The sequence below is a fragment of the Oratosquilla oratoria genome, chromosome 1 (assembly GCF_046742065.1).
Source record: "Oratosquilla oratoria isolate Oo_2021 chromosome 1, ASM4674206v1, whole genome shotgun sequence".
Classification (NCBI taxonomy): Eukaryota; Metazoa; Arthropoda; class Malacostraca; order Stomatopoda; family Squillidae; genus Oratosquilla; species Oratosquilla oratoria.
Window position 1 is genome coordinate 34,448,394 of NC_134777.1, and position 12,500 is coordinate 34,460,893.

Here is a 12,500-nt window from a genome sequence, read left to right on the forward strand (position 1 = left end):
AGGAGGAAGATGACAAAAAACAGCCCTTTGAGGAGGTTCCTGCGACATCAAGAAGACTGAAAAACACTGATCTTGGTCCAGGGAGGTTCGTGGTTTCCAGGGCTCGTATATCATATACAGTATACTTACGGTGTTCCTGGGAGGGAGACGGTATGAAGGGTTGTCCATGCCACGCCCTTCGCGTCCCTCCCTCGCCAATCCCCTGAAAAGAAAAGGGACACAAATTGGAGTCAAGGCTTCTGTATATAGGCTTTGAGACAATACATGGGGATCCCGTTATAATAAAATAACCTATGTTAAAAAAAAAAAAAAAAACGAGAATTCGACCCCATATGAGGATTTTTTCTGTTTTAATGGCAGACTAATTTAGTCATGTAATTATTCGTTCATCTATTTACTTATCTACTTATTCAATTTTATTTACTTTTTCTTGGTTTACAGAAATGCTTAACCTGCAATGATTAGCCCTTTACTTTCTGAAAGGACAAATTTGTTTATCTAAAGACAGACTTCTCTTCTGGCTGACGTCAGACGATAATCTCTCTCTTCAGTATGAGTCCACTCAAAATTCAAACAAAAAACCTTTCGTCGATTACTCTCTTGTTCCAATTGCAATCCTATCGATACTAACTCATTTATATTCAACCTGAATCATAGGAAGCTTGAGCTTTATTTCAAATGGTCCAAACCAACATTAATGATTATTGTCATAGACACTGTATAATGACTTAACGAAGAAATCCTAATTAAGATGTCAATAGGAAAAATCGCAGTCAATAGGAAAAATCGCAATGCATAAAAGGGAAAGCAGTAAAACACTAACACTCCAAGAAAAAACGGTTGTTCTATTATTGAGGTAAAATCTCACATATGACCAATTATGAACATTTCGAAAACATTATATACATATATACACACACATATATATTCATGTGTGCGTATATATATATATGTACATGGAGGAAGAGAAAGACACGGGTCTAGGGCCGAGTTTATTCCTGACCGGTTTCGCTTACAGCTTCTTCAGAGGAATGAAAAAGCTGTAAGCGAAACCGGTCAGGAATAAACTCGGCCCTAGACCCGTGTCTTTCTCTTCCTCCTTCCTCAAACCTATCACAATGTCTCAATATATGTATATATATATATATACATACACATACACAGCCACATCCACACACGCATCCACACACACAAACACACACACACACACACACACACACACACACACACACACACACACACACACACACACACACACACACACACACACACACACACACACCTCGTGGAGAATTGGTTACAGCCACTATGGCAGTCTGGGTTCGAATCCCCCCAGGGCTGAAATGATTTCAGTATCACTGCGCTGCGGATTGTTACTCCAAATCTCGTGGGCGGGGAGTTGGGTGTGTGTGTGCGTGTAAGGGTACAGTATTACCCATAGATTGGTCATACGAGCTCTGAGCTCTCATCCGAGAGGTTGATAAATGTCGATCACGAGCCCAGCACGTGATCCAAGACCATGGTGAAACATGGTGAAACATTGTGGGAACCCGTCACTAGGTCAGGCTACCCTCGTTCCTGCCAACCCAAGAATCTCCTCCTGTGACCAAATGTCTGGGAGTCGACTGGAGTCGCTCGGAGGGGCCGGGCTTTCCATGTCTTCCACATCCGGAAATCTGTCAGTGGTGGGATGTCACCCTACTACTCTTGTTCACACAATCACCTAACGCCTCGCCTGCTGCCGGATGTTCGTCCTACTCTCCATTACCACTCAGTAAAATGAAGTGCGTCATCGATGTGCCGGTAATAAACGTCGGGTTTGGAATATTCCTAAAATATTCCTCTCTCATTGCGGCCTTGACGGACAAGGTAAATGCCTATGACGACACGTGGAGACAATTATTTGCGCCTATGTGAGCAGAGTCCTGATCTACTTCAACAGTTGGAAAAAGACACTCGTCAAGTGACTGAGGGGCCTGCCCAGGACCTGACTGAAAACGGATACCAAAATTTCTCATGTCTAGAGTCCCAAAAGCTTCATAGAGAAATGGTAAAACAAGAAAACACACACCACTCCCACCAAAGGGCAATTTGTCACTATTTCCTATGAATCACACATGTCCTTGTCCTATAAAACAAATGAACGTATTATGAAGGATATATTGAAGAAAGAAATAAGACCTAATGTCCTCTCCAGTAAAGATGACAGTGTCATCTGATATAAGTGCCGAGAATTGTCTTTCTCCTCAAAAACAAAAAAGCGTTCAAATTTCCTAACCTCTTGAGTAGTCACCTTGTGTATAATTCTTCGTGCGAACATAAGTACTGTGGTCTTCATATTTCTTATATAAATTGAAGACAACAATGCTATCCAGAGGGTGGATTTATCAACTTTAAAACGGCGTTCACAAACAACACCACGAGTCAATCCATCAAATAAAAGTCACCAGGAATCCTGTAGAGAAAGGGACACTGATCCCGTTACAAAGAATCAGATGATAAATGTTTCATAAAACTGGAATCCCTGACAATAAAAATGTCTATCCGTGAATCTGCAAAGACACGATTTGAAAGTTCTCTTAAGTGCTAAACTCATGCACACCACAAAGTGCTGTGTCGTACGTTGAAACCGTTGGATTTTCCAAAGATGTAGAACAAGAGATTACATCGAAAAAATATGAACCACCGAACTCGCTATCAATTCTATTTCAATTTGCATAAAAAAATATCTGCGTACCTACATCAAACACACACACACACACACACACGCTTGCGCGCACACACATACACACACACACACACACACACACACACACACACACACACACACACACACACACACACACATATATATATATATATATATATATATATATATATATACATGCGAATAAATCACAATAAACACGTGATTCACAAAATGTGTAATAAAACCACTTGGAAAATAAAATGAAAGGTGACCGAAGGTTTTCGTCTATTCAAGACGTCTTGAATAGACGAAAACGTTCGGTCACCTTACATTTTACACACACGCACACACACACACACACACACACACACACACACACACACACACACACACACACACACACACACACACACACACACACACACACACACACACATATATATATATATATATATATTATATATGTATATATATACATATATGTATATATATATGTATATATATATATATATATATATATATATATATAAAGAGAGTGATGTAGGTAAAGTCCAAGAAGGAGCAGATGTACTTTATCCTCTAACGTTTCGACAGAGTTCTTCTGTGATTTTTTTTTTCATATTTCATTCATTACTTATCGCCACACGACAGAAGAACGAAATATGGCATGATAATTGTTTTTTTCCTCAGAGCATTTACAATATGTAGAGAATTTTTTTTGCATGACGAGTGTAGAAACATAACATAGACGTTTAGCCGCCTAAAATATCCACGGGTCTATTACAACAATTGAAAAATAAACCCAAACAAATATGGAGAAGGAAAAACACAGTCACAGAAGAATAGAGAAAAGAAAAAGATTTTTTAGTAGTTCCTCATTCTACAAAGGTGAAATAATTTCCAAATTCCTCGCTAGAATAGGGATAGATGTTGTCCCCTCTTCAGGGCGGAAGACGAGGGGTATTTTGTCCAATAACCAGCACACGGTAGAGAAAAATTAAAACAGTGTAGTATACAAGATTCCATGTGGCGGGTGCGACGCAGCCTCCTTCGGAGAAACATCACGCGGAATCACAAAAAGATTATATGAACACATGAATGACATACGATACCACAGAACGTCTAATTCATTAGTAATACACGCTAAAAAACACGGCCATATGCCTATTTGGAACAACACCAAAACCTTACACACCGGTATGAAAAAGACAATAAAAACCAATGAAGCAGCCAATATCAACACATCAAGTTCAACCAATTATAGAAAAGGGTTTGTGAATTTAGCGTATGTATGACCACCAAGCCATCGCCTTCCTTGCAGAGATCACCGACTTGGCCTTCTTTGGAATTGAAGATCCATGATGTTTCCATTGTATTGATTGTTCTTTCAACTTAGGCTGAAAGTAGCGAACCCAAGTCTTAGCCATGGTCACAAATCGCCGGATAAATATTTGTGGATCAGCATAAAAAATGACAAGATTGTTCTCTGACATGTTGCATCGCAGCCGCTTCGGATCAGGTCCAAGAAGTTTTGGGACCCATCGAGCTGAGACCCTTCCTCATTTCAAGATAGTTGTGGATAATTGCATAAACACGTTCTTGGAAGATGTCCAACTCTGTCGCAATAAAACATTCAGTCAAACACCGATCTGTGAGCAACATGTCATGGGTTTTGTCGATGATTTCTGGAGTGGTGAAAGTGGCATGTCTTCCTTGAGGAAGGTCATCTTCCAGGCAGTACCTGCCCCGCTTGAAATCACCTGCCCATTATTTAGCCATGCTGTATGAAGGAGCATTGTCTCATAAAGTAGCCACCAATTCTTCGTGAATTTCCTTTGGGGTTAAGCCCTTGCTGTGGAGGTATTGAATGACTGTCCGGTGACAAATTTGGTCAATTTTCTCTACAATATTTTTCTGTCTCAAATCAATTACCTGTAATACAACAAAGAAATTACGTTAAAGGTTTGAAAATTCTTATACCGGCTATGAATTTTTCAATCACCCCTCGTGTATATATATATATATATATATAATATATATATATATTTGAGTGTGTGTGTGTGTGTGTGTGTGTGTGTGTGTGTGTGTGTGTGTGTGTGTGTGTGTGTGTGTGTGTGTGTGTGTGTGTGTGTGTGTGTGTGTGTGTGTGTGTGTGTGTGTGTGTGTGTGTGTGTGTGTGTGTGTGTGTGTGTGTTGCGACCACAAGTCTATGATTGGTAGCAGAGAACTCAGCACTTGGGTAGATCGTGCAGTTCTGTAGAATTTCCTAACGAAGACTAACATTTGTCTAGCCGGCCGAAATCTACAGCCCGCATGGTAGCAGAAGGGACTCCTAACCATGAAATCCTGGGATCGAGGTTTCACGAATGAAAGATTTAATCATCTGAAAGACAGTACTGTAAATATTTATTCACAACAGTGGAATGAATATAACCTTTGTTCAAATGCTACTATGCCTAACTGGTGACGGGCGCTAGGGATCGTGTAAAAGCAGGTAGCAGATGATAGCAAACGAGACTCTTAGTCATGAGGTCCCAGTATGCCTAACTGGTGACGGGCGCTAGGGATCGTGTAAAAGCAGGTAGCAGATGATAGCAAACGAGACTCTTAGTCATGAGGTCCCAGTATCGAAATTTTGCGATTGCCAGATTTAACCATTTGAAAGACATCATAAATATTTATTTATTCTATGATATATATGTATACATACATATGAATGCGTATGTATATATGTGTAGATATGCTAATAAGAACACGGGTACGTGTGTTCACTTATGCAAAGTAGACCACTTGGAAAAAGAAACTAACGAAGCAGAGCGCTTTCGTATATTACATCTTCAGTGCAACAAGTACATAGTGATAGGAATACATAGACAATATATACATGATACAAAGGAACAAGGACAGTTTGAATAAGCGTAGCGACCAATTACCCCCTGGAGAGCGGAAGGTCATTGTCAATTATCTTACGATGGTCGGGCGACATCAGGTCACAGTCGCCAAGGGTCACTGTTTCTACTAATTATATAGGGCGACATCAAGTCAATTCGTTGGATTACATTTTACCTGATATTATCTTACTAATTTCTTGACAAATGAAATTATCAAGTTTGTACAAGCCTTTATGTAGGTTGGTATTTTGATTACTGGTGGTATGAATCAAACTGCACTCTATTAAATTTCTCCAGGGGGTAATTAGTCGCTACGCTTATTCAAACTGTCCTTGTTCCTTTGTATCATGTATATATTGTCTATGTATTCCTATCACTATGTACTTGTTGCACTGAAGATGTAATATACGAAAGCGCTCTGCTTCGTTAGTTTCTTTTTCCAAGTGGTCTACTTTGCATGTGTAGATATATGTTCATATATACTTATAAACAGATATGTAATATACATTGATGTTCAGATGAATAGGTTTGCAGGAATACATGGATCCCGTAAAAGATAAAGTAGGTGAAGAATGGTTTATCATTCCCCAGACACCACGAGGACACCGATTTCCCCCCGTTTGTAGACAAGTTGGTTGTGTCATGGTTTTATTCTGTCTAACGCCCACCGACTACTTTTAGCTTAAGAAAAATTTGTCGTCCTAAATATACTGATTCTGCGTTTCTCTTTCCACTGTTAACCATCTTCACAGATATCTTGTTTTGTTTTGGTTAGTCAAGTCTTGTCGTGTTTTGTCTCGTCTTGTGTCTTGTCTTGTTTTGTCTTGTCTTCGCGTTTGAGAGTTTGCGTTGTCGAAGGTCCTCACGTTGGGGAAAATGGAATTGAGTTCTTGATGAAAAAGTGGATGACCTAACCCGACATGCTCATCACACGGGATGGAGTACCTACCTACCTACCTACCCGAAAATTTCAATCACGAGCTGCCTGACAGGCGAACGTTGGACCTTCACTAGAAGTGAGTAAACTTATATGTAGATTTTTTCTATAAGTAAACCAGAGGATGGCAACATTCACCTAGAGTTATACACTGTTTAGATAACTATATTTTTGGTATCTACGCTCACATTCAAAGCTGAATGAAATAGTCTGGCGCCGAGTTTTTGAGACTAAAGCTCCTTTGGATGATACGACCCAAGAACATTTGCAATAAATGAGCAAAGCATCAATAAATATCTCTTTATACAAAATTTTAAAATACGATAAATATCTATTAGGTTGAAACTAAAAATCTTCGAGACATTCCCATAGATATTTTGTTCTGCAGAGCGGTAAACCTATTCTATGGAGACGAATTTTGGACATTGTACTGATGCTATCCTTTCAATTTACCCATTTAGTAAGGTTCTTTGTCGTTTTTGACCAAGGTAGCACCAAGCAACCCTTTTTTGTTCCAATTCAGGACCTCCTGCTTGAGGCTTGGAGTTGGAACTATGTTAATCATGAGAAATAGTGAATGTTAAGCTACATGATTTTTAAAGTGGTCCCGAACAGTGCCTCTAACAGTGAAGTTGTGATCATATGAGCTCAAGCGTTGACCAAATAATCTAAACCTCATAATCTTATATGAAAGAAGATGCATCATCTTCTAGTTTAACTAGTAATTATCAATGATTCACCATAAACTTGATCATTAACTCCTTACAAAACCCATGGTTATATCTTTTGATACGCTTCTCCCTATCTACAAATAAACCTTATTCGTTTACATTCAAAACACAACCTGTACCCCTCTTCCAATCCTAGGCACTCCTTGCCAGGGCTCTACGTGTGATTAAGCAAGTCCGGAGCCTATCGCTATGACTCATACAGATACAATATGCAACAGTCACGGAGACCTGAGCCTCACGGCGTGTACCCCTCCCTTTTCTACATGTCCTCACTCGTCATTCTTTCCCCGCATCGGACAGTCTCCCACCTTTAACGGATTTCTCCTCCTTTCTCTCTCCGTGTGACCCCTGTAATCAATGGACTCCCCCCCCCCTTCACATACACACAACCTTTCCCTCCTTCCCCATCCTCCTCTTTTTCTTCCCGAGCGCCTCCATACGGTGCTACAGCTGATCCAATATCTATTCTTATTTCCTCCGTCGAGAGCAAAGGTCGGCTTCGACTCCTGCAGCAGTATCCATCCACGTGATGTTTCGCGAGCTGCACCTCCTCAGATGGATGCTCCTCCACTTCCTACACAAGATCCTCCACCCGTTCTTTCCTCCAAATATGTATGGTGTTGACTGACTTAACTCGTCCATTTACGCTTAGTCTTCGCCTACTTCCTGTTTTGCACCCTGCCATTCCTTACATTCTATTTTATCATCCCTCTCTGTCTCTCTCTATACCAGTAATTCTTAACCAGGGGTAAATTTACCCCTTGGAGGTAAAAAATGACATGGCAAAGGTTAAGGAACTGATGTATCTGATAGTTGAATGATAATTCAATAAAAATTTAATTTTGTAAATTATGTATGTATAAGAGAGAGAATACTATTTTTGTGCATAACCTGCGTAATATATTTAACTTTCTGACTTTTTTTTTTTGTCCCTTTGTGATGGCTATGAATTTTTTGTATAGAAGTAAAGGGATAAATGAGGAAATACATCAACCAGAAGGAGTTAATGATGAAGGAAATATTGAGAATCACCTACTCTATACCATATAATCATCATGTTTGTATTTTACAGATTCACCTACCCTGCCCTGTTTTACTTCTTCTCAAGTCGCTCCATCCAACCACATACCTACAATGATCCGCATGAAAGGGTACTCATGGCATTGACTTTATTCAGCCAGTGTTTTCGAAAGAACATCAATGATAAGCCTTCGAACCAGAGTCACGCAACTTTCTACAAAATTATGAGTGGAGACAACTCCGCTCTTCCTAGTCTCTCTTCCCTACCTTAGATTTCTCCCTTACTACTTTTTCATTGCCACAATCCCTTTTTTCTGCTCCCCTCTTTATATTTTCCTATTTTATATATATATATATATATATATATATATATATATATATATATATATATATATACAATTTATCAATATATATATATGTATATACTGTATATATATATATATATATATATATATATATATATACAATTTATACATATATATATATGTATATACTGTATATATATATATATATATATATATATATATATATATGTGTGTGTGTGTGTGTGTGTGTGTGTGTGTGTGTGTGTGTGTGTGTGTGTGTGTGTGTGTGTGTGTGTGTGTGTGTGTATGTGTGTGTGTGTGTGTGTGTGTGTGTGTATGTGTGTGTGTGTGTATGTGTGTGTGCCTGTATGTATGTGTGTGTGTGTGTGTGTGTGTGTGTGTGTGTGTGTGTGTGTGTGTGTGTGTGTGTGTGTGTGTGTGTGTTTGTGTGAATGTGTATACATATCTATGAGGATGAAAATTTCTGCAGGTTCACCCAAATCCCACAAGTTTTTCATGAACACAAAGCTAGCAACCATTATACAATGGTAATTATGATAAACAGATATCAGACTTTGAAAATGACAAAGGCAATGTACAGAAACTATGGAGTGCAGACAGCCTAGTGAAGAAACTGATGTTGATAGAATAACGCGAAAGGACAGGAAAAGGGCAAGTTTGATGTGAGAGAGAGAACACCTGAGTTTGATATCGTGGAAACAATATACAGGGTGCGGCAAAATTATGGCAACTCATTCATTTGCATATAATTTTATTGAAACAAAGAAATTTCAAAGAACGACAACAAATAACATTAATATGGACCTTTGGCACTATCATATTCAAGCGGTTTCAAAGTGGCCTCCTTTGGCGGCGATACAAAGCCTCAAACGCTTCTTGAAATTTTCGGCGATGGGCCGCAGCTCCTCCGGCGTGATTCTGTCCCACTCCCGGCGCAACGATTGCTTCAGCGACTCCAAACTTTTATGGGGCTTAGCACAGGCCCTGGCCTCCAAAATCGACCATACGCTGTAGTCCATCGGGTTTAGATCCGGAGAGTACGGCGGCCATTCCGCAGATGTGATGAAACCCGGAAAATGGGCTTTGCACCACTCCTGAGTCGTTTTCGCCCTGTGGGCCGGAGCGGAATCCTGCTGGAACGTCCATTCCGCATCGCCAATGTGCTGCTGGGTCCACGAAAGTACCACGGCCTCGAGGATGTCGCGTCGGTACACGTCCTTGTCGATTTTGACCCCCTGTTCCACGAAAACCAGGGGTGTCTTGCCGCTCGCGCAAATTCCGCCCCATACCATGACGGACTGCGGATTTTGGCGGTGTTCGATGATGGCCGAGGTGCCGGGAGCCTCTGCGGACCAGCTCCTGTCGTTTTGGCGGTTGTGTGCTTGTTCCACGGTGAACAGCTTCTCATCCGCGAAGACGATCCGCTCCCACTGCTGACCTGCAGCCCGGCGAATGAGCTGGCGAAATCGTTGCAGCCGTACGCGCTTGTTTTCGTCCGTCAGGAGCTGAGCGTTTTGGATCTTGTAGGGCTTGAGTTCGAGCTCCTGTTTCGCCATTCGTCGCACTGATCGGTCGCTGATGCCAGTTTCACGGGCGATTTTCCTCATGGAGACCCTCGAATTTCGCTGGACTCGCTTCTTGATGATCTGCCTGTTCCTGGGAGTGTTGACGGTGCGTTTTCTTCCTCTTCCTGGACGGTCGCCTTCATGACCAAGCTCCTTGAACCGCTTGACTGCTTTTGAAATGACATCTTTACGAACACCGAGCAAACGAACAATGTCACATTGACGTTTTCCTTGACGATGCAGGTCCAAATTTGCGTTACGTTTGTTTGCCATTCTGAAAAAAACAGGAATTAAGCGTTACAAACTTGAGATAAACATAACTAGCACAAAAAAGTACGGAGAATTCAGTATAACAAAAATTATTTGGCTGCAATAAAATAGGTTTGCGGTAGGACAAATTTAATTTGGTTGCCATAATTCTGCCGCACCCGATAAAAGAGCAAATGGGACTGGGTAGAAAAGTTAGCCAGATAGAATGATGGGTTACTGAATGATTGTGAAACTAACTGGACATCGCGAGATGGGAAGCGTGGAAGAAGAAAACCAGGGAAAATGTTGAGAGGAGGTTTTCACAGCAATACGACTCATGGAATAGTTTGGGAGAGGCCTTTGTTCAGCAGTGGACTCAAAGTGCCTGATTCGGTTGATTGATACATATATATGTTTATACTTACATACAGTGATATTTGAGTGAGAGAAAATTTCTGAGCCTCAAATATCATACTATTTTGTCATACTGGTTCGATGAGCTAAGCGGTTTTTTTTCATAAGAAATATGTTGTTTATAAGTTATGATTTGTATATACTTAAATTAATTCTACAATTATTTACATTATTTCAAAGATCAACAAAAGGCCTAAATCACTCACTCAATCAATTAATCATTCAAATGACCTCAATAGGGTACCTCCGAAAAGTGAAGAAGAAGGTGATTTACTGTTTTTCTGGTGAAATAGGATCAAGATGTTTCGCTGTGAACCGAACATGTTCACGAGGCACTCCCTAACCTACCCTAAACTCTCAACAGTCAATCCTAACGTCAGAGGGACCATTAATGGCCACGTCTCATTTCGTATCGGAAATTTTCCATTTTCTTTGAAAAATGTATCTTATTTCAGTCTTATTCAGAAAAGAAAATATTGACATTTCCTTTTCGGTCTGTAAACATAATGTTTTTTTTTTTTTTTTTCAATGCCCGAAGATGAGGATTCTTTACCTTCTCCTTATAAGAATGAAGACGATAACTAGGTCTTCTATCCTTGGGAACAACATTTTACCTAAGAGGTGGAGTCATAGAGATGGTTCTGGAAAACTTAGAAAAAATAAACAAATAAAAGTTGCAGAGGGGAGAGTTAATGGAAGTTGAACGTGATTGGCATTAGTTCTTGAGGGGAGATTCGTTTCACCGAAGCGTCGTCGTCGTCGTCGTCGACGTCGTCGTCGTTCTCGCCTCCCAAGTGTTGGCTTGACTCCACAGTAACCGCGATCGGAAGCTTATTCAGGTCCCTTGGTGTTAGTCAGAAAAAAAAAACTCATAAGGAGTACGTGACCTGGACAATAGGTTAATCTTAAACCTCTTCACTGAATATATTAGTTTGGTGTTTGAAAAGAAATAAGAAAAAATAACAAATGATGAATAAATTAACATATAATAGAAAAGAAACAAATAAATAAATAATGAATAGAGAAAATATTGTTAGTAAATTGAATGAATGAATAGATAAATAAATGAATGGACAAATAAATAAGCAAATAAATAAATAAATAAATAGGTAAAAAAATAAGTAAATAAATAAATAAAGGCTCTGCAAAGAGCGTCAGCATAGCAAATGGGCCAACTGGACGTCGGTCTGCTTTCAGTGCTCCAATTGCGGTACTGCATCTATTGGACACAGCCATCTGCAGCCATTTACTAAATGCGTAAAGGAATACAAATCTACGTAGAGAGTGAGACTATGAAACAAGGTTGTCTATCCGTACAAGTTATACCCTTTAGCTCCATTGGTGCCTTACATTTAACCCCGGGAATATTTCCTCACCTAGTTTTATGCGGTCACTCTTTTGGGAACTTTCGTAAAACCCTTACAGTACAGAGTCACGCAGAGTTCTAGTGCTTTCCTTATTATCTCTATCTTTACGCTTCTTTGGTGCCATAGTATCCCCCAAGGCTATAAGCTCTGGATCTTGACGACAAGATACCAAAGTAATAACAACAATAATGATGATGAAGAAGCCCTCAGCAGACATGACTTGCCCAACATCGAAACTCTGAGGGAGGAAAGGGCCTTCTATGATAGAGCCGGATGGAGGAACATGCTGGGACCACTGACAGGTACAACGC

The 12,500-nt window shown here is 40.1% G+C and overlaps 1 protein-coding gene across 3 annotated transcripts in view; it reads right to left on the reverse strand.

The window, feature by feature from the left end:
• Mur89F (Mucin related 89F) overlaps window positions 1-12,500 on the reverse strand; it is a 659,376-nt gene that overhangs the window by 323,103 nt on the left and 323,773 nt on the right. For all 3 annotated transcript variants that reach the window (XM_076197862.1, XM_076197879.1, XM_076197870.1), the window contains one exon: window positions 130-202. In XM_076197862.1, the coding sequence (XP_076053977.1) occupies window positions 130-202 (73 nt within the window). The remainder of the gene's footprint in view (window positions 1-129; window positions 203-12,500) is intronic.